Source organism: Sturnus vulgaris, chromosome 3 (genome assembly GCF_052056855.1).
Source record: "Sturnus vulgaris isolate bStuVul1 chromosome 3, bStuVul1.hap1, whole genome shotgun sequence".
Taxonomy (NCBI): domain Eukaryota; kingdom Metazoa; phylum Chordata; class Aves; order Passeriformes; family Sturnidae; genus Sturnus; species Sturnus vulgaris.
Genome location: NC_142245.1, coordinates 9,469,343 through 9,492,848, shown reverse-complemented (window position 1 = coordinate 9,492,848; position 23,506 = coordinate 9,469,343). Strand labels below are relative to the sequence as shown.

The 23,506-nt window shown below is 39.0% G+C and overlaps 1 protein-coding gene across 2 annotated transcripts; it reads right to left on the bottom strand.

The window, feature by feature from the left end:
- Nucleotides 1–1,055: 1,055 nt before the first annotated feature.
- On the bottom strand, nucleotides 1,056–22,442 carry ACTR2 (actin related protein 2). 2 transcript variants are annotated; one of them, XM_088160968.1, is made up of 10 exons: nucleotides 22,303–22,442; nucleotides 16,596–16,706; nucleotides 13,753–13,767; nucleotides 11,520–11,735; nucleotides 7,906–7,978; nucleotides 5,908–6,044; nucleotides 4,992–5,141; nucleotides 4,160–4,305; nucleotides 3,647–3,779; nucleotides 1,056–2,577 (listed from the first exon to the last, which is right to left on the bottom strand). In XM_088160968.1, exons 1-10 carry the CDS (start codon nucleotides 22,348–22,350, stop codon nucleotides 2,407–2,409), a joined length of 1,200 nt encoding a protein of 399 aa, XP_088017094.1. In that variant the 5' UTR covers nucleotides 22,351–22,442; the 3' UTR covers nucleotides 1,056–2,406. The 2 variants fall into 2 exon arrangements, with proteins under 2 accessions (XP_088017094.1, XP_014748647.1); XM_014893161.2 differs by lacking the exon at nucleotides 13,753–13,767.
- Nucleotides 22,443–23,506: the final 1,064 nt, after the last annotated feature.

Here is a 23,506-nt window from a genome sequence, read left to right as displayed (position 1 = left end):
TTAATTTAAAACGCTAGTTGCTTTTTTTAATATATACATGGTTTCCATGGAAACCCAAGATTCTGCACAATCAACTGACATTTATTACTCATGGTGCTGCGAAGTTCTCTAGTGAAGGGGCCAAATTCCAAAACCTTTACTCAAACATGCACGTACTTCACTGAAGCCAGTGGACAGGGGAGAAGATGGTTTAGAAAAGGGGTTGCAGGGTCAAGGTCTACATTTGAAAAACCACATGACAGATTGTCATTTTAAAAAAGGTTTTTTAAGTCATTCTTTGGTTTATTTCCATGATTCCCAACACTGTCTGAAAAGCCCAGAGACAGTCACATGAAAAATCATAGCTCTAAAGCAAGCCCACAGCATTTTTAAGTCTTGTGTATTAAATGTTTAGAAGACTATAGGAATTCGGAGTACCCCTTACATTCATGTCCCCAAAAATCTAGTAACTGCTTAAGTGCATGCACTGAGGCACGACCGGCATGCCTGTAAATTCATATTGTTCAAGTCAAGAGTAAATATAGCTGCAAAAAACCCCACACACCTATAATTAAATGGTCATTACTAGCAATACTATAGTGACTGTCTTGTTATTAAAGAAATGCAGACATAGTTTCTGCCCCTTTGGCTCACTCAGCCAAAGGAAGCTGTCTGCTCAATTTAGAAAGGAAGCACATTTTAAGAGTCCAAGGGAGTTTAATATTTCCATGTTTCTGGGGTCAAATATTAATGTAAAGATGTAGACAAATGGCAAGTATATGAAAGTATCTCTCATACATTCCAAGGTTTGGAAATCAAGAGCAGATCTTGACATCCTTATGCTTAAATGTTATGGTAGGCTTTGAAAACCAGTAAGAAGTAATATAATATTTCTGTGGAAAGCAAAGTAGAACTAAGTCTAGCTAGCATTTATATGCAAGCAGTTTTTGCCATGCTTAATGTAAGGCAGATTTTATTGCAATGATAGTTACCAGTCTGCTAGTAGGAAAAAAAAAAACAAAAAACCAGACAACTATAGTCAGAGAAGGTGGCTGATAATTACTAGTGACAACTTCTAGTTTTTAGAACAACTAAGCTTTAATGTACTTTCTGGAAACAGCATTTTCATAATTGGTTTTCACTTCCTTCCCCATCCCATGTTAAGTATCAAAAATCAAGACTGGATAAAATGAATTGTGGCTATTTACCAACCAACATCTCCTATTCCAATATTATTCTTAACTGGAACAAATATAAGTCATTCTTTATGACCTACTACCACTCTTTGTTTATAAATATCTGCTTGCTGCAATAAACACTGATCATTGAAATATTCATTTGCAGTAACTACTTGGCACTAGGTTAATATACTTGTAAAGTTTAATGAAAGTGCTTCTGATGTACATACAAGCACTTAAAACATCAGACTTTTTAAAACTTAGTTCTGGGGCTTTAAATATTTATAGTTACAGTTTTCACAAGCATTTCTGAAAGTATGAAATCTCTTCAATAAGTTTAGAGGGTCCTGTCTCAGCATATCTAAGTTTCTTCAGCAATTACAGAATAGCAAATTTAACATTCTTGCTTCCTTTGCTGAGACAACAGGGTACCAAAATGTAGTTATAAAAAGAGGCATTTTTGGTCAGGCTGACCCCCCCAGCTGTCCCTTAACAAAAAAGAAACACAGCTCAAACCTGTCTCCTCTCTCCAGAAAAAAGACACATAAGGCCACAAATGTACAACTGCCAGAACATCAGGTGTTTCTCCATTCGTGGCAACTCTACATTCCCACTTAGAGAAATCCAGTCTGAAGGCCCCACCACCACCTTTAAGGATAAACCACTCAGAAGCCAGTTTAGGCAGCACTGAATATGAAACCACATTACATCGAAACAGCGTATTAAAGTCATTCCAGCTACTTCAACTAGTTTTCAACAATGTTTAATCAAAATTCCTCATTGCAGGAAAGAAAAAAAAACAAACCAAACTTAATGTAGAGAGAGGCATAAAGATGCAAAGATAACCACCACAATGATCCAATAGCAAAAACTCTTGTTTAAAGATTTTCTTATGCTAAAAAAGGCACACAACCCCTTGTGAACTAGAGACAAAAGCTAGCAGGACTACAGCAATAAACCCAGAAGAAAAAGCCTACCAGAATTACCCAACTGCCTACTGGGAGGGAACAATGAAGTAGACAGGCTGCTCTTGCTCCGTTTTGTTTGCAGGGAAGTGGTCAAATTTAATAGTCAAATTTAGCCACATTAAGAAACATTTAACAAAAGCTACCCCAAGAAACCAGAACAAAACCTGACGTTTGGGTCAAAAGGCCACAGACAGGCCCTTCCATAGCATGTAGCTGAGCGAGTTCAGAGATTGGCAATGAAAGAAAAAAGCTTTAGACGTGATGGGAACAAGCTTTGGGATTTATCGAACAGTCACACCAAGCTTCTCCAGCACACGGACTCCCTTTTCTTGGTATTCTTGTCGGGTCATCCAGAAGTTGTCTTTGTCTTTCATGATGTCTGCTAGAACAGCACCCCCCAGAAACACCATGTGCTTCCGACGAGGGGGATCTTCAATTCGGATCTTAAATTTCTGAGAAAAAGAAAAGGAATTGTTACTATGATTTTTCAAACAAAGCCTTGAAAAATAAAATTGGGCTTTCCACCAGAACAATGAAGTGGAAACTGTCTAGTGAGAAAAATGCAACTAAAGAACTGAAATGTTAGCACAGGGCACTCTGTGCAAGCTTTGCATTGGAAATTATACACAGCTACTGACACTTGGCAAAAATTGTACTTTCAGTATATCAACAAAAAGCCCAGGATTCAGAATACTGACAGAAAACTAAAGACCTAATTTTTGCATTTCAGGAACACTATTTAAAGTGAAATAATTCCTAATCTTTGATGGCCAAAATTATCAGAAGTTACCAGATCATCAAATCACAAATATTTCAGAATTATACCAAATTCACACAATCTAAACTGTCCTAACTAATTAATCTTCCCTTAACGTCTTCAGTGCTAAAGCTCTAACTTCAAGAGCAAAAATGAATACAAAGCTATGACTAAAATACTGTCTCAGATGTAAAACATTCTGTACAATTGAGTCATTCCACAGAAGACCTTCAGAGAACACTGTATTAAGAACCAGGGAAGTTCAATTCAGTTCACCATTAGAAACAACACACTGTTGCCTGCTTATCATAGTAAAAAAAAAGGAAAAGGGAAACTTACTCCACCTGAAAGTGTGCTAGAACTCTAGCCTCTCTCATTTTTCAGTATTTCAATTATAGTACGAACCAAAACTTTTACAGATTAAAAAAAGTGGTTTTTTTCTCAATGACAACTTTAAGGCACAAGAACTCCTTAGCTTTGTTTAACCAACATTACAACTCATGTCCTGGTATTTATCAGCCTACTTTACATTCGAATCAACCCAAGACTTCAGGAATTACCGGTACTAGCAGAGTCCAGAAGGTAACTTTATTGCAAGTACGTACAAAGCAAAGGCAGAGTGTGAGGAAGGAGGGGCGGTAATTTTGCAAGCGGCACGGAGGGCCACCCACAGGCTCCGTCATTTCTGACCACTTGGTTCCCTCTAGCGGGGATCCAGAGGAAGCCTCTGCGCCCCCCGGGTGAAGCAGCCACGCGATACCCACCGAGAGTTTTTCCACATCTCCTTTCAGAACTCGTTCCAGGTAGAGCTGTTTCAGTTCCCGCTCCAGCCGTGAAGGCAGCCCAGGGTACATGGTAGACCCTCCAGACAGCACAATGTGCTTGTAGAATTCAGACCTGACCCAAAAAAAATAGTCTTTGTAGTTTTGTATAGTTTACTCTGTACTACAATAGGTACCTATACAGGCAGGGGAGTAAATACAAATCTAAAAAATGACTACTACTGCACAAAGAGAGACTGCACAATTTCAGCAGACTTGCTCATGCTTTCCCAGAAAGAAGAAATTAAAAAAGACTGTGTTTTCAAGATTTTATCTGCTCATTCTTACTCAAAGAGTTTCTAGACAACCCCAAAAGCTCAAACTGAGCCGCACTCCCAGCATACACCCTTCTCCCAGGAGCACACATTAGCGACTAAAGCAAAAGCTTTTACTTTGAAGACAGCTCTTGCATCACTCCTCCATCCAAACCAAGGATTTTAAATATTCTGCTCTTACCTGGTATCAATGTCAGCAGCTTGGATGGTGTTGAACAGCAATTCAGCTACACCAACCCCTTCGACATTGATTAAGTGAGGCTGGAAGAGAGCCTCTGGTGCCTCAAACCGTTCTCCACCAACTTTGATAATCCTGCCATCTGGGAGCTAGGGAAGAAACAACACCATTGAAAAGACTACTTTTAGCTACTTGAATGCTAAAAAAAAACCAAGAGGAAATGACCTACATTGCTCCCAAATGTTTTAACACAGGAAATTGTTGATAATTCTCAGCACTGCAAAAAGTCGTTCAGCAGTACTGAAAGAATATACAAATTCTTTAATCACTCTGCAATTCACTTGGAGACATCAGGGACCAGACACATCAATACTGACCTACCAAATATTTCTTTCCAATACCAACACCTAGTATTGATTTTAAAAATTATCTTACAGCAAGAATAATACTTTTTTGCAAATTTTTCCAATTGTGATCACAAAATTTCCACTAAGAGCGAGTTTACCTTTCCTGACACGAGACAGAAGTCTCATGTTTCACTGCTGCATGGATAAAGCTGAAACAATTTCATATGCTACAATAAGTCCACTTTCTCTACAAATTCCTTTACAATAATATTCAAATTTCAAAGATCTACAATGACAAAAATGAGTACAAAATCTTACAGAAAATCTGAAAAGGAAAAAAGCCTGTAGAAGACTTTCACCAATTAATTTGATTCAACAGGCTGAGGTGAGCTACGGCCAAGAAAAATTGTAAAGGAATCAAAGCTAAATGCCGCCTGAACTTAAACCTAGGAAGTTTAGGACAAGGAAAGTTGTCTCGAGACACTCACCGTGTAGGATTCAACTAGAACTGTTGTCTCTAGTGCCAGCTTCTGCTCCTGTTCAATGTTGTATCCCACATAACACAACTTCTCCTTGATCATGCGAACCGTCTCAAAATCAGCAGAATGGTTGAAAGCGTAACCTCGCAGCAAGAGGAGCTGGAGGGAGCACAGGAGGTTAGCAGGATCTCTCAGTAGAGGGGTATATTTAAACACCTATCTCTGTTCACCTCTCTTTTTTAGCTGCAAATTCGGGTATTAAGACAAATTAATTAAGTGTATCCATTATCCCCAGAAAAGCAGTAGCGTTATTCCAAATGGAATTTTCTTCATCATTTCAATTTCCAGCATAACCAGCACAAAGACAAATGAAAAAAACCCAAAATAATTCTTATCTTTAGAACTTCACTTCAGAACATTCCCATATTCCACTTTAAGATTTGTCAATCTAAGATGTTGTTTATATTTAAAACGCCCAAACAAATGAATTGTCTATCAAACATGCTCTCTTATTTAATAATGAGGGAAGAACCACTACACTATTTTCCACACTGTAAGAAAGTCTTTCGGAAAATAGATGAGTAGAACTGAGAGAATACAATTTAGCTTTCACTTTAGGCATTGAGAAAGCCAACTTTAGAGCTTTTCCTTCCCAAATAGGGAATAAATTCCCTTCCTACAAGATTGCCACAAAGAAAATGTGATGTCTCTGAATAACAATATAATCAATATAATCATGTGATTCAGATGGGGAAACAGTAAGAATAGACTGAAGTAACACAGAATACAGGAGTTCTTAATGTAATTAACATATGAATAATAAAGGGAAAATATATGTGGTTTCTTGCTATCAAGGGATTTTGACTTGAACCAATATACCACAGATACCAGCCTCCACCTTAAACCCTTTTCCCTCCCAGCTTACCTTAATGAGGTACCTAGTGATATCCCTCCCAGCGATATCTAACCGTCTCGTGAGGTGCGGGAGGGAGAAACCTTCATAAACTGGGCAAATGTGAGTCACACCATCTCCAGAGTCCACCACAACACCAGTCAACAAACCTAAAAGAATGGGGGGTAAGCACAACTTTCATTGCACTTTCATAAACGGAGCAAAACAGCAGCAAGTTTAAGACAGGATTTCTCATTGTAAGCTGATACAACCTCTCTTCCCTCAGTCATCAGTAGATATTAAACTTTAGGTTTTCATAGTAACAAATGCTTTCATACGTTTTTTAAAAAGTATTACTTTTACCTAGATGTTTAGAACTCTAGCAGTCACAATTTTATGTGGTGTTTTGGCATCTTAAATTGCACTCCAATTAAAGGGAGTATCTACGCTCATTAAATGCCTATTGGGGCACAAATTCCTCCACAGATTCAGTTGTGCAATCTTATATCAATTTCTGAAATATTAAGAAATCTAGAGATATTCAAGCTACAAGTTTACCTTGTTAAATTCTTAGGACTTGATTTTTACTAGCATTCAAAAAATCACTTCCGTAAGGCAGAGAATATTTGGACTATACAGCACATGCCTAATATTCCCTCACACAAGTGGTATTAGGCTGAATGAGATCCACATTCATAGTCTAAAAAAATCAACTCTCATGAAAAAAGTTTACCACAAACGATTAAATTCTAAGGTATACAAAACAGCTATCATGAACATGTAGAAACAAAAGTTTCTATACTTAAGAGGCAAAAATCAATGGTGAAAGTTGATCAGAAAACAGTTTTATAGTTTCTCACAAGCTACCTAAAGCAAGAAATCGTATTTTAAAGAGAGACCTTAGAAGTGTGGTACATTGAAATGAGGTACATCTTTATATAACTTTAGCAACTACTTTAATCTCTGAAGTAATATAAATAAGTAGGATGTTATAAAGAACTTTTTTTTTAATTTTCAAAAGCAAATGTTTGATTTCTATGACCGTTGATTTTTACATTTTAGAAGGTCTTCAGCTTTGTTTTAGATGAAGGTATGTAGAAACACTGCAAACTGCTCTAAGTTGTCTCACATTCTGTTACTCACAAAGTAATTGAGCACTACATAGTAAGGTACATATACAATACAGCAAACTTTAAGATGCAGATGTTAGTTAATTAAATATTTGTAAGGAATCAAACAAAAAAAAACCAAGGGGGAAAAAATGTAATAGCACAGATTGCAGCAAATGAAATTAATATTCAGGTTTGCAAAAGCAGTTTTGGTTCAAGTAGTTATATAGACTTGCATGGCAGAGCCACCCTTTCAGCACCCCATTGCTTCTTAATCCTGGACAGAGACACTATAGTGACATGTTAATGGATATAGATATTTATGTCCTGCTATGTGACAGCTAAATACTCCAAGTCACCAGCAAACACACACAAGGAGTCATGGTATTAGAACTGATGTGCGTGAGTAACTTCTTAAAATCCTAGATGGACTGAAGTCGATGGCAGAATTTCCATTGAATTCAGTCAATCGATTATTTTCTGCTCAGGCTGAGGACCACTTCAATTTAGTTTACCTACAGCAAAAGACTCAACTTCCCCCCCCCCCCCCCCCCGAAAATAGTGCAAAAGTCACATGATCACCTTCTTGAAATTACTCTTACTCATAGTAAAAAGTTCTTCCTTTTTCAGAAAATCCAAAGTATGCCACTTAGACTTGATGCCAAAGGCAAAACGATGACACCCTCAAACAGTAAGAGTTTTGAGGAACCAGGTTTTTGCACTTACCCATGAAAATAACACCAAGAAGTGGTACCTATCAATAGTTCCTCAAACAAAAAGCAAGCTGTCAGTCAGAGCTGAGCTTCCTTAGAGAACAGCATGGAATTAAGCCCAAGATCCAGCTAGTACTGGATATCACGTTAGTACTTTGGCTCAGCAATACATTTGGAAACTAAAGAAATTTTAGGTTAATTTTGCCTACCTTGAGCATACAGAGTAAGAACAGCCTGGATGGCTACATACACCCCAGAAAACTGGTACGTCTCAAACATAACCTGTAAGATGAAGGCAAAAATCAGCTTCCAAAACAGGCCAAATACCTCAAAGAAATTTCATTGGTGTTTGAAAACTGTATTTCCAGAGTTTTGTATTTTTACTAATCAAAAACACTTCCAAGAATTTTCATCACACAAATTCTGCACGAGCATTACAGACCTATGTGCTCTGAGACAGCAACAAGTACATTCAGTTCTGTACCTTACCTGTTCACAACAGACAAGCCAGATGAAATATTCCACATCCGTTAAGCAACAAAAGCAAATACTGACAAGAAACCCACACATCCATTTTTGCAGCTTTACAGAAATTTTCACTTTTCCAAAGTGCCTAATGAGTGGAAGGCAGTAGTTGTAGACCAGCCAAACATTTCATTACTGAAGTGTGACTTGGGAATAAAATGTTTGTTTAAGATGCTTTAAAACAGAGTTCGGGCATTTTTCATTCTTTATATTAAGCCATACAGACTTTGTACAACTGCACACTATGTCAAATAAAGACCAGATTCCTTCATATCCTAGTCTAGAAAAAACCCAGTATCACAGGTTGTTCTCTGGATCTGGACCACCTTCCTCTCTTTTTCAAAGGGCAACCAATGACAAACTTTTAAATTTAGTGTAAAATCTACTATAGAGAGAAAACTGCAGGTTTGCAAAATTCATACTAGAACAGGAAAAGTAACTCCTTGTCTTGTACACTAAGTTTCCCTAATCACTGAACTAGTTTCAGTTAAGAAGCAGGCCAAGATTAAAAGATGTAGAGTTTATAGGATTTGTTTTCTTCCTAAACACAAGAAAAGGCCAAGTAAACAAATGCTGTAGAGCACTTTTCCCCTCAATAAACTTCACCAGGAAAAATGGATAAACTCTGATTATTCCCAACACATACAGAAGTATTGCTTTTGCTACCCTACAGCCTTCTGAACCCTCCTGCAACTTCTAGGATTAGAAGCTGAATCCTAAATGCTTTCACAGCTCAAGTAAAAGATATCTAAATATTTTTGAAGAAAAAAGCTGATGCCTGACAATTTTAGAATTCTGAACTATTTAAAAAACCTCCTCCATTAGAACAGTGTGAAAAGGAACAGAAAGGGAACAGTTGAAAGGGCAGCAACTCAAAATAGATCCCCTTTGATTATCGTTGTCTAAACCCAACACTACTTCAATGGATATTTTCAAACAACCTGAGTGCTTATTAAATGAAAAAATAATACAAGAAAAATCTAAATTATCACCTTCATAAAACAAAGTCAATATTCAAATGGCACTACTTACTGCCTTCATATGTACCGAACTCTGAAGACCTCTACAAAACCTTTTATAACCTTTGGGGGTGTTGTCATTCTTTCTTTCAAGAAAAAAGAAATGCTTTCTCCTCTGCATTACTTTCTTTGACATGGAAAATGCCTCAACACAGGGCATGTATCTTAGCAGATCCTAAGATATAAATACTGAGCAATATGTTTCCCTAAAAAGATTCTTCTTCACATAACAGATTTTTGATTATCTACAAAGTGATGTTCTAACTGGGTACAGAAAGGAAGAATTAAAAACTGGAAAAAAATATAAGGAATCTAGGTTGGATTAGATAAAGTGACTGTGCTTGAGTGTCTCTACAGCTTCTTGATTTGCCACTTCAGTGTGGCTGCTTCTGAAGGTGTTACGCAATGAGAGCGCAGCAGATAAAGACAAACAGCAAACACTCCATTAAGCTGAGGAGCAACTCGGGTTTTGTACATGCTGTTAAAGGAAAAGCACTTTTTAAACATATATTTTACAATATAGCTGACATGTGAACATTTGCTGCCTTATTATTGCAGGTGGATCTGACAAAGTGATGAAATGAGGAGAGAAAATTACTGGAAACAGAATGAAGGACAGCATACATAATAATCTATCATCTTTATATGGTCTAGATGACCAAGCTTTTCTTCTAAAATGCTGCTGCACTGTATCCCAGAAGGCAGAGACATTATGATATTTACTGCAGGGTTTAGGAAATATCTTCATTCAGTCCTCTGCCTCATACTGGGCTCTCCTCTCCGGAAAGGAGGAGAGCATGTCAAAAATGGAAGGAGCAAAAATACATTGCAGTTAAACTAAATATTCCAAGTTCTCATAACACTGTGTTCCATTCAAAACATTAATAGAAATAATGAACTTATGTGTAACTCAAATTTAAATTTGCAAAAATGGATTCTAGTTCTCACTAATCTTCTGCATCATGATTAAGCATCTGTGGTCTCTCGAGTGGTGTTAAAAAGGCAAATGGAGCAATGTAAATATTCCATCAGAATTCAGAAGCCATATTAGACTCTTGAATTTTTGGTATAAAATTACTTGGCATGATAATAACTAAAATCAGTCCTTCTGTATTTATCAGGAAAACAGAAAAAAGAACACTATTGTTGACAACTGAAAACCAAAGAAACAGGAAATAGAGCCATTCCTGCTACACGGAGGCCACCCAGAATAACCTGCTCTGCCTATCACGCTACAGCTGGCTGATACACAGTACATGATATTACTAGTGTTGCATTACCTGATACTTAGGTCTCAGGACCCTAATGTCCACAATTGCTAAAAAAAAAAGCTGAACTTAGATTGCACAGTCTGATTATTTTCACTTTAGTTTTCCCAACTTTGCTAGACTTCATTTGCTCGCTTGTCACTGAAAGAAAGGATTAGTGCAAATGTATTCCCTGCCAAGTTGCAGGAAGCAATATTGTACCTGTGAGATCAAAAGGATTTCAAAGGAAAGGTCATGATAAATGTAAATTCTTAACAGACTAAGCAACGAATTCAGGGAAATATATATATACAGGCTTTGATATTGAAACTTATATTAATTGAAAATACCTATGATGCTTATGAGAAAAAATTCAACAAAACAGAAAACTAAACATTTTTTTCCCATCAAGCATTACTGCTCTTCAAACCTGAGTCTGTGATATGTACAGGAGCTAAACAATATGTATCTGACAACCTACACTGGATACAAGGTTCAGCTGGAGCTTAGATCACCCAGGGCAGTACTCTGAGACTGAGAATGTAAGAACCAAGCTCTCCTTCTTAGAAGGCTTTCATTGGTAATCCCTAGCACTAATTAAATATTAGTGCATTGGTTGTCATCACACCTTAGTCTCAACTACCTCCAACAACACTGCTCCATCTGGTAAGCATCATGTAGCTCCAATCTCCTCTGCATCACTGGCTTATACAAATCCAAGTCATTTAAAGTAATTAACATTCATCCAACAGCTAGTAATCAACGTATCCTGGGTATGTGAAAACAGACATGTATTTCCAATTCTGTGTTTTGATGCTGCTATTAATGCTTCAGACAAGAAGCCTGCTTATAGCTTGTGAATGAGATCAGCTGGTTTGAATTTAAGCACAGTAGCATTCATCCCTATGGCTGAGAATGGGTTTTGGTTAGAGAACAGAACTGCTTTGCTTCAGTCACTGCGTGTTACTGGAACAAGGAATCTCTTAGCAATGCTCCAAGGACTGTATATCAGGTCCTACTAGACAGACATACCTCCACAATCTTCTCCCGATTTTTAGTCGGATTCATGGGAGGCTCTGTGAGTAGTATTTTACAATTTTTTGTGTCAATATTAAGTTTTTCTGGTCCAAACGTGTAATCCCAAAGATGCTTCATATCATCCCAATTTCGAACTATGCCATTCTCCATTGGATAATTCACTTCCAGCATTGATCGCAATTCACTGGCTTCATCACCAACCATCAGATCCTGTAAAATTTTAATACAAAAACATGTCAGTGTTTACAAAGTTTACTAAACGCCAAACTCCTCAAGAATGACAGTGAACTGCTTCAGCCTGTGTCCAGATATGTTCTTAAACAATGCCCACATTTTTTAATCATTTGCAGGTACTTAAGAGAGAAGTAGAATAAATTTCATGTAATGTTTAAATTTGGCTCTTACCCATCCCACAGCTTTTCCAAAATAAACATTACTAATTTGATTTTTTCAATTTACCTTAAAGAAATCAATAAATCCTGTCAGAGCTAGAGACCAAAACCTTTGTAAGTACAGATGTTTCTCCACTGACACCTCCAAAATTATTTTATCAAATACTAATTTCTAAGAGCTGAGATGCAAAACAGCACATAAGGGTAGTAGGTGGGATTGGCAGAATATTTTTCCATGCATGTTGCAAATTTCTGTGCACAATACCAAAAAAGGAATAATGAGTGGTGAATAAGCATACCGAACAGGAGCAAAAGCAAATAAGAGATTATAAATTCCACACCAGACATTAAAAGAAACAATGGTTTACATATTGCCTGTGTCAATAGGGTGTGAAGAGACATCTGAATATAAAATGTAACCTCATCTGTTCTTTGCCAAAAGTCCCAAGCCAGAAACCCCAGTAATGCATTCTTGCACAAACACAACCAACTAATGCAATTTGTATAGTCATTTCACACTGATTAGGCAATCTGTTTATTAACGTTAGTTATGCAAACATTGCACATTCAAATTAGTAGCATCACATCTTCTCCTTTCCCACGGAAGTATGCACAGTAACATCTTTGCTCCTCATTACATCACATAATTTTTTACAGAAGCCTGAACTGACTCCCTTGTACTTAGGCTGTAAAAAACATATTTCTAGGTACCATTAGCTCTGTGTCCATAATAACATTAATTGCAAAAAAAAATAAAAAAAAAAAAAAGAAAAAGAAAAGCCAGCTGCTTCATTCAAACATATGCAGTTGCCGTGGCACAGTGGAAGTAAGGGTTACTCAACCTACTCTTCAATGCCAGGGAAAAAAAGATGCACGAGAAAAAAATCTGGCATCCAATTCATAATGCCTAATTTAGGAGTAACCTAAGCAGTTGCTGTTGACTATATAAAAAGGAAGTTAATTGAAATTAGTTTAAGTGAAACCATTCCTCTTTCACCCCTCTCCCTGACAAGCTGTTTTATTTGTTTTCCCCTGCACAGCAGATCATGCTTCAGCTCTCAACTGCACAGAAGACGAAAATCAAAACTCCAACACTTTCAATCAAAAGTATTCTGGTGAAACCATACTATGAGAACTGCACCATGTAGCCACATTACTCATGAGAATTTAAGACGACACGAACTCCATCAGTTAGAAGAATCAGAAGCCTTCTTTGTGCACTGTTCTCTGAGGCTCTAAGCCGCCCAACAGGACATAGCCCTGGAAAAGCCGCTATTCAAAGGTGCAAAGCGAAAGTTGCACAAAACTTTCACATCCTGTAAAACAAAGCTAAAGGGCAGAACAATTGTTCTCTCTTGAGAACATCAGCACTAGCACACTAACAAACATGTATACTTGGCAGTTGAAGAAAAGGAAGGACACACAACGAAATTTGCAGAGGAATCGGTATTGTGGCACCCAGTGTTTCCACCACTTCAGTACTCCATAGCATCTGTCTCACTGAAATCTGAACGTTTCTTCAAACTCTTGGTTTGTAATGTTAAATATAGCAATTTCTGCTGTTAAAGATGCTGAGTTCATGTTGATCTTTCAGTGTTATTCTTGCATCTTGCAAAACTACGGGTTACGTAGCATTTAAAAGCAATACATAAAATATTCTCATTAATTAGTTGCCAGTAAACCAAAGCAATGAACGATGTCCAAAATAAGTATGTATTCAAATGTAAAATGTAAGACAAGACAAAACAATGAATAGCATTTAAAAATAACATAACAGCTACTAGGTCTCATGAAGCAAAAACGGTAAACAAAAAGCACAGGGGCACCTCACTTACCATCATTTTGTTATTCTACTTCAACAGGTCAAGAAAGGTGAAGAAAAGGTAGAAGCAAGAAAGTCAGAAAAGGCCTAAATGAAATTCTCAAATTATTTTAAGTACACAATAGAATTAGGCTGAAAAGAGATGCATGTACAGCAGGAAACGATTTGAGTTAGTTTAGTTAGGGCCAAACTAACATTATCAGCACATCAGATTAAATCGTCTCTTAAAAGGAAGCTATTGCTACATGTCAGTGGGAAGTCATGTTTAGGCTTCCTAGACTGCAAACAAGATCACTGTATCTACCTATCTCTCATAAATAGGATTCTCTGTATAAATATATTATAATAGTGGAGTTTTACCCTGGGCTAGGTGTATAACTGAACTAGACAAGACTCTGCACATGGCAATTGACCATAACCAGCTCTGATAATTGCTAAATTTAAATTTTGTTTTAAAAATTCACTTTATATATCCAAGAATTGAAAGCCACTCCTTAGTACTGACTTAATACCCCCTCAAACATGCTGCAGACTAGTAAGTCAGTAAAAGCCAAGAGCAGCATCTATGCTCCTGGTTTTAGTTGCAATTTTAAGCAAAAATACTTCCAGTAATAACTGAATTCCTGAGTAGGAGAAAAAGCTATATCCCTGCTGCTAGGTGAAATGAGAATCCATAAGGAAAATATGGTCAAAGCAACTTGAAATTGGTATCTCAATGGATGATAACCACGGTTTTGATCAGCTTCCAGGCTCCTTTCACAGAATTTCTGGATTTCACAGGAGCACAGCTTTCCTGAATAGTTTGAAAAATTAAACTGATAATCTCCTTTCCAGCTTCCGTTACTCAGTTTTAAACTTATCCCATAAGAACTCACAGTGTATGCCTAGAATTAAATTTTAGCATAAAACTCATCTGCTAAAATGCATTTTTTTAGGAAATCTGCAAGATTCTCACAAAGAAAAACAGCACTCACACTTCACAAGTCTTTCTACTGTATTATCCTACTAGAATACCCAAAGTGTCTGTGGCAGGGATTTCTTCTCTTGATATACTGCTTCCTTAAGAAAGGGTGACAAGCTGTTATATGCAGATGATACAAAACTTGTAGAAAAAATCTAGACACAGTTTATGCTCTTTGAAATACACTCACACAACCCATACTCAAGCAGAAGACCAGCAATGCATGCGAGATGATCGTTTACAGATTCTTTTGCTGATCTCATAGCAATTACCCACTTCTATCTTTTCAATGCAGCACTGTTATCTGTAATAGTATTAAACTATCAGATAATCAGAGGATACAAACGCTGGCAGGATAGGCTGTATTGAATCAGCTGGAAAGAAAACACGACTTCAACAGTGAGATTTCATGCAAGAAAATTTTGGGGGAAGTTTAGACTCATAAATCACTGCATAATTTCATAAAACTTTACCACTACCTCCCTTAAGGAGGCTCCTCACATTAAGTTCAAGAAGACACCCAAAGAAATACCTCTCCCCAAATCTTACTAAAGAAAGAATTATGTTTTCTGTCTCCTTATTAAAAAATCCTCTCTACTGTGAAAGGGAAAGAGCTCTATCCTCTCAACCAACTTGTCTTAGCTGATACAAGGTAAAGCATTATTGAGATAGCTACAAGACAAAACCACATTTTGGGAAGCTCTAGCGTCTTTCAGCCTTTTGACTTCCTTGTATGGCCTTCTACTGATACTATAACCATTTTACAGAAGAAGAAGCAGAAACCCAACAACTTAAGTTCTCCTTGTCAACTGCAGGGTTCTGAAAATAAGGAACAAGACTGGACCGATTTCTTTCCTCTTCCTAAACTGCTGCTCAGAGCCAGTAAGGAAAGCAAAATTGAAATCCTATATATGTGTGGTCGTACTTAACCTTCACTGGCCTAAGTGGGCACTTCTACAGTTCTGCATTGCCACCTGCTTCTCCCTCTCCAACTGGAGTTTGCACGATGGTCTATTAAGGCAGTCATTACTTTACCTGACTGAGAAATCCCTCTTTTTCAGCTGGATCAGCTCACTAAAGCAGCTCACAACATGCCTGCACAAGCAGCATGACCAGCACAAGGTGAGAATTGTGTGGCTAGAAGCAAGAAGGGAGGATGTGACCACAGCAGGGCCAAGACATTTTCCGAAGCCTATACAGCAGAAGCAACTAATAACATTTGAAGTGTTACTCTCTAATTACAAAGTAAGTGAAAAATTATAGCTCCCCGGACTTCAGAAAATGAATTCTCCAACAGTGGCTCTCCCTCCACGTCTTGGAAAAATGCCCCAAGACAAAGCAGCCTGAACAGAGCCTCTCCATCTCTAACTGGTGTGGAGCACTTACGTCCATCAACAGCAAAAGGAAAACAAAAACCATAGAAACAATGAAACGCAAACACAACCAAGGTTAAACATCTCGTACATGATCACAGATGATCAACTCTGAGTAGAAAGCGAATCGAACAGAAAAACCTGGAAGCTCCAGCAGTTCTTCAGCAGTCTCAAAATCCCACAGTACAGCCTGGTGACAGTCAGTCACTTCTGTCTGATTTTTGCCTTCTAATCTTGACACCATTTGCATAGTGGCATTTGAGGCCCTTTTTTTCGAGAACCACTCGAGCCCTACCTGCTGCCTCCTCAGGTGTACTATCTGAAGGCCTTCATTACTTTAGATTACCCTCTTCTTAACGTTATAGTTTGTGACAGGCTAAAATCCAATACAGAAATGAATCAAGCGATACTGAAACAGCATAAAATGGAGCTAAGGAAAAAACATTTCCAAACATCACACAAGTCAAAAGCTGCCCTAAATATATTTATCTGTCAGAAAGAAATAACAATCAAAAAATTTACCTTGATTTCAATGTTTCCTACTTTAGCAGTTGATCTTATAATGGGTCTTCCAACCAAAGCTGGAAAAATGTGCTCTGGAAAATTCGAGCCTGCATAGCCACATTTCACAAACTGAAAAGGAAGAAATAATTTTATTAGAATATGCATTACTTTTGTTTACAAATAGAAACCTGGTTTGGGGTAAAAAATTAAGAGTTCAAATTTAAGAGCATGAGCCCCAATGGAAACCAAACTGATTTATACTTTCAAACCAATTTTACACATTTTAGATGATGCATAGATTTTTAAAACTGAATAAAAGTATTTACCGGAATGTCTGATGAATCAAGACTATCAGATTTTCGAGAAGCAGTTTAAAATGAATAAGTACATTGCAAGGTGTAAAAGGGTCCAGTGTCCGCCACTCTGTAAAAAAGTCCGCTAGCAACCCGAAATCTCTAATTTTGTAAGGGATCACCTTATAATGAGTACCCAATGAAACCTAATTACATCACCTCTCCAATTACAGCACACAGTAGCATAATGAATTACACACCAGAAAAAGCCCCAAAATCTTGTGAATTCAAGTTTTACACTCTTATAAAAACTGCTCAAATGTGAACTAGCAATTCAGATGGATTTCTCAAAGCTTCATAATTTTGAGGGTTTAGTTTAAGGATAAAGTCTGCAGTAAGCACTTCTAAAACCAACAGCCAAAACCTCAGATAGTGGCAGTTCACCAAACAGCATGCTCTGAAAGTTTGTTACCCAAATATATACAAAAGGAAGCTTTATATCACCAGGTCCTAAGATAGTATACACACTAAGAAAACAATGACAATTTACTGAACAAAAAAAAAAAAATACATAGTTACTAGCGGAAGTTCAATTGCAAAATGTGAACTTTAAATATGCCAGCAAGAAGTTACAAGTTTAGTTCATGGCGATCAGCAAGTTATGCTCTTCAGCTATCCTATTTTGATAGGGTATTTTCACGTATCGTACTCTGATGATCCACAAGCAGCTCATACAGAGAAGACTCCTCTTTTATTCTGATGCACAGTTTGCATGCTGGACTATATTAGAACAAAGACATTTTCATCTGCAAAATTACTCAACCGTTGAGGTGCAGCAGCAGTAACCCCACACCATGGGATCCCTCGGGTTGGAGGGAACCTCAGGAGCTGTTTCATCCAACGCTGGGCTCAAACCAGTCACCACTGAATTCTGAGCAGGTTGTTCAGGGCTTGGAGCAGCTGGGTGCTGGGAGCCTCCAAGAACAGGCAATTCACAGACTCCTTGGGATTCTGTCCCAAAATGTAATTATCCACTGCAGGTTGTCTTAAAAGACATCTGCTAGAATTTTCCAAATATTCGCCGAGTTTTCTGAAGCAAGATCTGAAGACTGCCACTGGAACAATTATCCCAGCAAAGAGTACAGCTAATTGCAGCTGAAAGGAATTCTGTCATTACACTAATGGCAACGTGAAAAGTCACTTGTGCTGTTGCTCATGTATTTATTCACCTTACTGCAGTAAAAAAGGGCACTTGCTGTGGAAAGAAATATAGAGCCAGTTACAGAAAAAAACAAGAGATATTTTAATTAAAGCTAGGGTAATAGAGGGGAGAAAGGATTTTTATTTTGCTTTTTTGTGACCCTAGTTTCTTAATTCCTTCAGTGCTTGCCCTCCAAAGGCAGAGCTGTTTGGAATACCTGAAGAATGACACTGTGTACACAACTCATTACACTCTTTCTACTTCAAACCCAGAATATTCTGAAAAGGCAATTATTTACCAATTCTTTTGGTTATACTAAGCCCAAGGTGCCTAGGAGATGTATAGATCTTATCTGTGCATTCAATAATGCAGTGCTGCTATGAGAAAGCAAAGAGCAGCCACAAGCACTTCTGGATCACATACCTGAATACACCAGTGTATCAGAAGTAACCAGATAAGTAATATCTAAATAAATCTTTACAACTTAAACTCCTGGAACACCCCCTCAAGAAGCTCCACTACACAAACTTTTAAATCCTGCTAAATGCCCAGTATTTATACAGCAACCCTGATGTATGTAACCAAAACAATTACTGCACAAAAATCAGCACCTCTTGGCTTACACCTCTCAGAATCACATACAACTATACTGACCTAAAAACTGCTGACCTACAAAACCACAAAAATTCTTACTATTTGATATGAATAGTAACTTCCAGCCTCTTTTTGCATTAAGACCTTGACGCATCTTCCTGGGAAATTAACTACTTTGGCAATTAACAAATCCTAGATTTTAAAAATAGATTTTCATTTCTTCAATCAGCCTAAACCACAATAAAAACCAGATTTAATCAATGCGAACTACAATGAGCGAGATAAAGCTTCACAGTCTGTACCCCATCTCTTTCTGTCCAGAATAGAGAGCCTTAAAAAATACATTTTACAAAGTCTGATAGACTCCACCATAGACAGAAAGGATAGAATTTTAACTTGCCTTCAAATTTAAAATTTCCCCTTCCAGTCTACATAAAAAAATTGGTGAAGATAAGAATAAGAACAAGTGAGCCTTCTCTGTCAGCTTCCCCATCAATGGGGGCATCCCCATTGTAGTATTCTCCCTGACAACATCCTGGATATTCAGCTGGTTCAGTAGTTTTGTGATGACCTAACATTGCCTATCATGGCTTAAGAAACAGGCTCAGTAAAACTATCAAGAGGTAGATGCACAGATTTAATTTTGGACTCTTTTAGATTTTTTGAAGGGGTACAGAAAACAAAATACCACTCTCTCCTGTCCCTTAAAGGAAATACTTCAAAATTTTCAAGTACACGTTATGAACTGCAGTAATCTGGAACAGCTTATTTTTTCTAGGGCCCAAAATTAAACACTCACTGTTCTGCCACTCTCAGTTTGAAACTCTCCAATTTAAGAACAGTGCACTTGTTTCCCATCCACCTCTTGCCATGCACATCCCTCACAGCAATTATTGAACAATTTCAGTAAAATGCTCATGTTTCCAACAATAACACAAGCACTCCATGAATTTACCAATTTCTGCAAGGACTTCATCATCATTTGTTTTTGCACATATTTGCTATACTTTCAGAATGTTCTAAGAACAGCTATTTAGCCTGCCTGTGTGCAAGACCACGTATGTAAGAATTTTTACCATATATAGTTTCTTCTCCATTTCACTGTGGTTTATACCGAGTCTTTCACTTCCTACTGAGTCATCAAACACTAAGAACTTGCATGTATAAGTGTTCTTTCAAACTAAAAGAATGAGGAAGCTTGCAAACAGGTCACATGACTGGTTTTAAAATAAATACTAATATTCTTATCAGATCTCCGTGCTTGATCCTTTCCACTGATGCAACTCTCAAACAAAAACCCTAAATACAGTTACAGTAATTTTACAGGCCAATAAGTAACTTCCCATTTGGCCTCTAAAAAAAAGAACATCCACCTCTAATGCCTTACACCTTTGAGGTGCCATTGCCTGCCTCCCATACTACATGTTGCAAGAACTTCCTTCAAGAACTTCCTTCAAGTCACTCACCTCTTCCTCAAAGATTGGCTGCAGCCTGATACAACAGAAGTCCTACTGCAGGCTAACAAGAACAGTAATATCAAATACAAAGCCTAATGTTAAAAATTAATCTGATTTTTCCAAATATATTCTCCATTTTTTATCTCTAAGATTTCTAACATCTGGAAAGAGCTTTAATTTCAATCATGCTTTAAAATGTGAGATATCAAAAATAACTCTAAAATAAAACCTCTCTTGTCATACAGGAAAAATATTATTATCAAAATACTGATTTGACAATATAGAACTACTTGATATCCCATATGCAGTTGCGACTCAAAAGTTTTACGGAATGGAATTTTTGTCCAGCTTAGTTATCCCAATCCTGGTTCAATTATCCCAAATCAATCTAAACATTTTGAGCTGACTGACTTAACAATTACTTCTGACATCCTGCTCTCCCACCCAAGGAGCTCTGTGGCTTCCAGACACACATTGTTCTGCCCAAAGGCCGAGCACAACCCAAAACCACACAAGCTGAAGTGACACAGGCCTCTCCTCTTGCACCATAAAGACACCTTCCACTCCTACAGTTATTTATATCCTGCTGGTACAACTCACGGAGGGAAAAAATGTATCGATCCAAGATGTCTCTGGAATTAAAAGCACACACAGATACCCTAGGTTGTAAAGAAATCTGTGTGGCACACCCAGCTTGGGAAATCTCATTGGGATCAATCGCTTTTACCCCGTGTCACCTGACCGTGGTCACCTGAGACCAGCCAAGGCACAACTGCTGTCACCACCAATACACTAAACATTTTACAACTCAGTGATTATTGACATATAAAGGACCACACCAATGGTGAAACGCTGAGTTGTTGTTTTTTTTTTTTTTAATTTGGGCCTCACAATAGGAATATTAAAGAAAAAAGAGCAACAAAAAAAATCAAACCAAAAACAAACCATAAAGCATCTTCAATATCCCTTTATAACAAGAAAAAATAAACATTCCCCTTTTCTAAATGATAGTGTAAAAAGCACCCAATGGCTCTGAACCCTATCCATTAAAGATAATTTTTGCTATATGAGGGTTAACGAAGACATCAAAACTGTCAAATCCCTGAACTGTCAAATATGATGCTCTTCTTCCTGAAGCAATTTAACAATTTCAGATGTTAACTGAAAAACCCTCTAATTTAGGATGCTGAATCTCTAATAACAGCATCCTTTGTCTCAACTATTCTTTCCTAGGCTTATTAAAAAAAAACCCAAAAACCACTTCTTCATTGCAAATGTCCATATAATGGTCTTTTTTGCCATTCAAGAGATCTTAATGTACCCCCAGTTAAGGTAACCCTCCACATAATACTGCTTTACTAGAGAAAATCCTAGATTGCTAAAAAAAAAAAATACCAAGGGGAAATATCCACCGATAGCATCTGATCTCTTTCTGCTTTAAAATGGTATCTTTTTCACTTCTGCCAAGGTGTCTCACAGCCTGACAAAAGGATGGACTTCCAGGGGGTGCCTGCATGTTTATGGAGGCCAGAAAGGGTGAAAAGGATGGGGAGAAAACCTTTAATTAAAAAAATGACAATTTGGAGGTACATGGCAGATCAGAGAAGTATTATGGAAAGGATGATGCTCTATTTTGAACAGCAGCTGCCAAAAAAAAGCCAAACAAAAAAACCCCCACAAAACCTCAACAACAAAACCCCCAAGCATTTCCCTAAACTAATAATCCTGCAGACACAGGACACATCCTGATGGCTCAACGCATAATGCGATCATTCAGAATTTTAAAAAATCTGTATTTTTGTCTAAAGGCTCGTTGCTACAGCGAGACTCGCTCAGGTGACGTAGAGAAATCGGGATATTGACGATAAAAATCAGAACGCCGAGGGGATGCGGGCGGGCACAGCAGACCCAGCAGCGCGGAGCCCCGGCGGTCCGCCCCGGTTCGAGAACACGGGGACACCCGGCCGAGGGCCGCCAGTCCCCCCCGCCCATTCATTCAGCGGGCCCGCACGAGCGCCGGGATGGCGGCCGGGCCCGGTGGCGGCAGCAGGGCCGGGCGGGCGCGGCCCGCGGGCGGTGCCGGCAGGAAGCCGGGCCGGGGCCAGGGGGAGTCGCCCGGCTTCCCCTTCCCCTCCGCCCCGGCAGCAGGGCGGGTCCCGACGCCGCCCGCAGAGACTCACCCCGGTGCCGTTGTCGCACACCACCACCTTCCTGCCCAGCGTGTCCATCGCTGCGACACCGACACAGCTCCACACCGGGACCGACACCGACCGCAACACCAGCACCGCCCCGACCTCCGCCGGGCCCCCCGAGCGCGCCGCCCGCCGCGCGCGCACGCCGGAAGCCGTCAGCGCGCGCTACCGCCCCGCCCCCGTTGCCATGGCGGCGGCGGCGGCGGCGGCTGGGGGGGGACACGGGCGGCAAAGCGGCCCCGAAACCGAGTCCAAGAGGCGCCCCAAGCCTCCCCGAGTCACCCCAGCTTGCCAGGTCTGCTCCCTGTGTTCGTCTCCTACCAATGCCGAGGTGGGGACGGGTCACCTGAAGGCCGCTCGCCTTCCCCCCACACGCCTTCCCCTCCCCGCGGGGATCTTTCTGCTCTCTCTCCTCCCACTGAGAGAAATCAGGCAGCTCTTAAAAAAGCTTCTGTTTGCCATGAATGTTGTATTATTCCATAGCTCGACATCCTGGAAGAACTTCTACTCCTTCCAGAAGGCCTTGCCCAGGTCTGCCTGGCGAACAGTTTGCATTTGTGTGATGGGTTCTGTGATCTGACTCCTCTCTGGAGCGGCCCAGTATTTGTAAAGGATAAGTATGACCTGCTGAATTGTTTCTGGCAGCACGGTATTTGTTTATTGTGCTGCCTCAAATTCCAGGACATTTCAGGAACAAACCCCGGGTTTTCCCCTCGATGCCATGAGCTATGTCGGTCCACTGTGATCAGCAGCCTGTTACAATTAGGTATCACACAGTATAACCATGATGGGGGGGTTGTATAGTTAAGAGAATTACATATTGGGTGGGAAATCACGCTGTGAAAGGCTACTGTCAACAACGGAGACAGAGGAATCCTGCAAAAATCAACTTTTTTGGAATAAAGGGAGAGTGCCCACTGGGCCATATCCCTGTAGGGTTTCTCTCGACTTTTCGGAGGACACATGTTGCCCTCCTCCTTTCCCCAGGTACAGCCTTCCCAAACCATCTACTTCATATCCCCCCTTGAACATGTATCTCCCCCTCATCATGCTTTGCCAGCTCATTAAAAAAGCCATTAGCCCGCCCTGGGTGGAGAAGTTAATACCCATAAGTCTATTAGGTGTGTGCATTTTTCCCCAAAGTTGAGAATTTCAGGCTGTGCTTTGCTCTGCAACAAACTTGCTCAGCTTG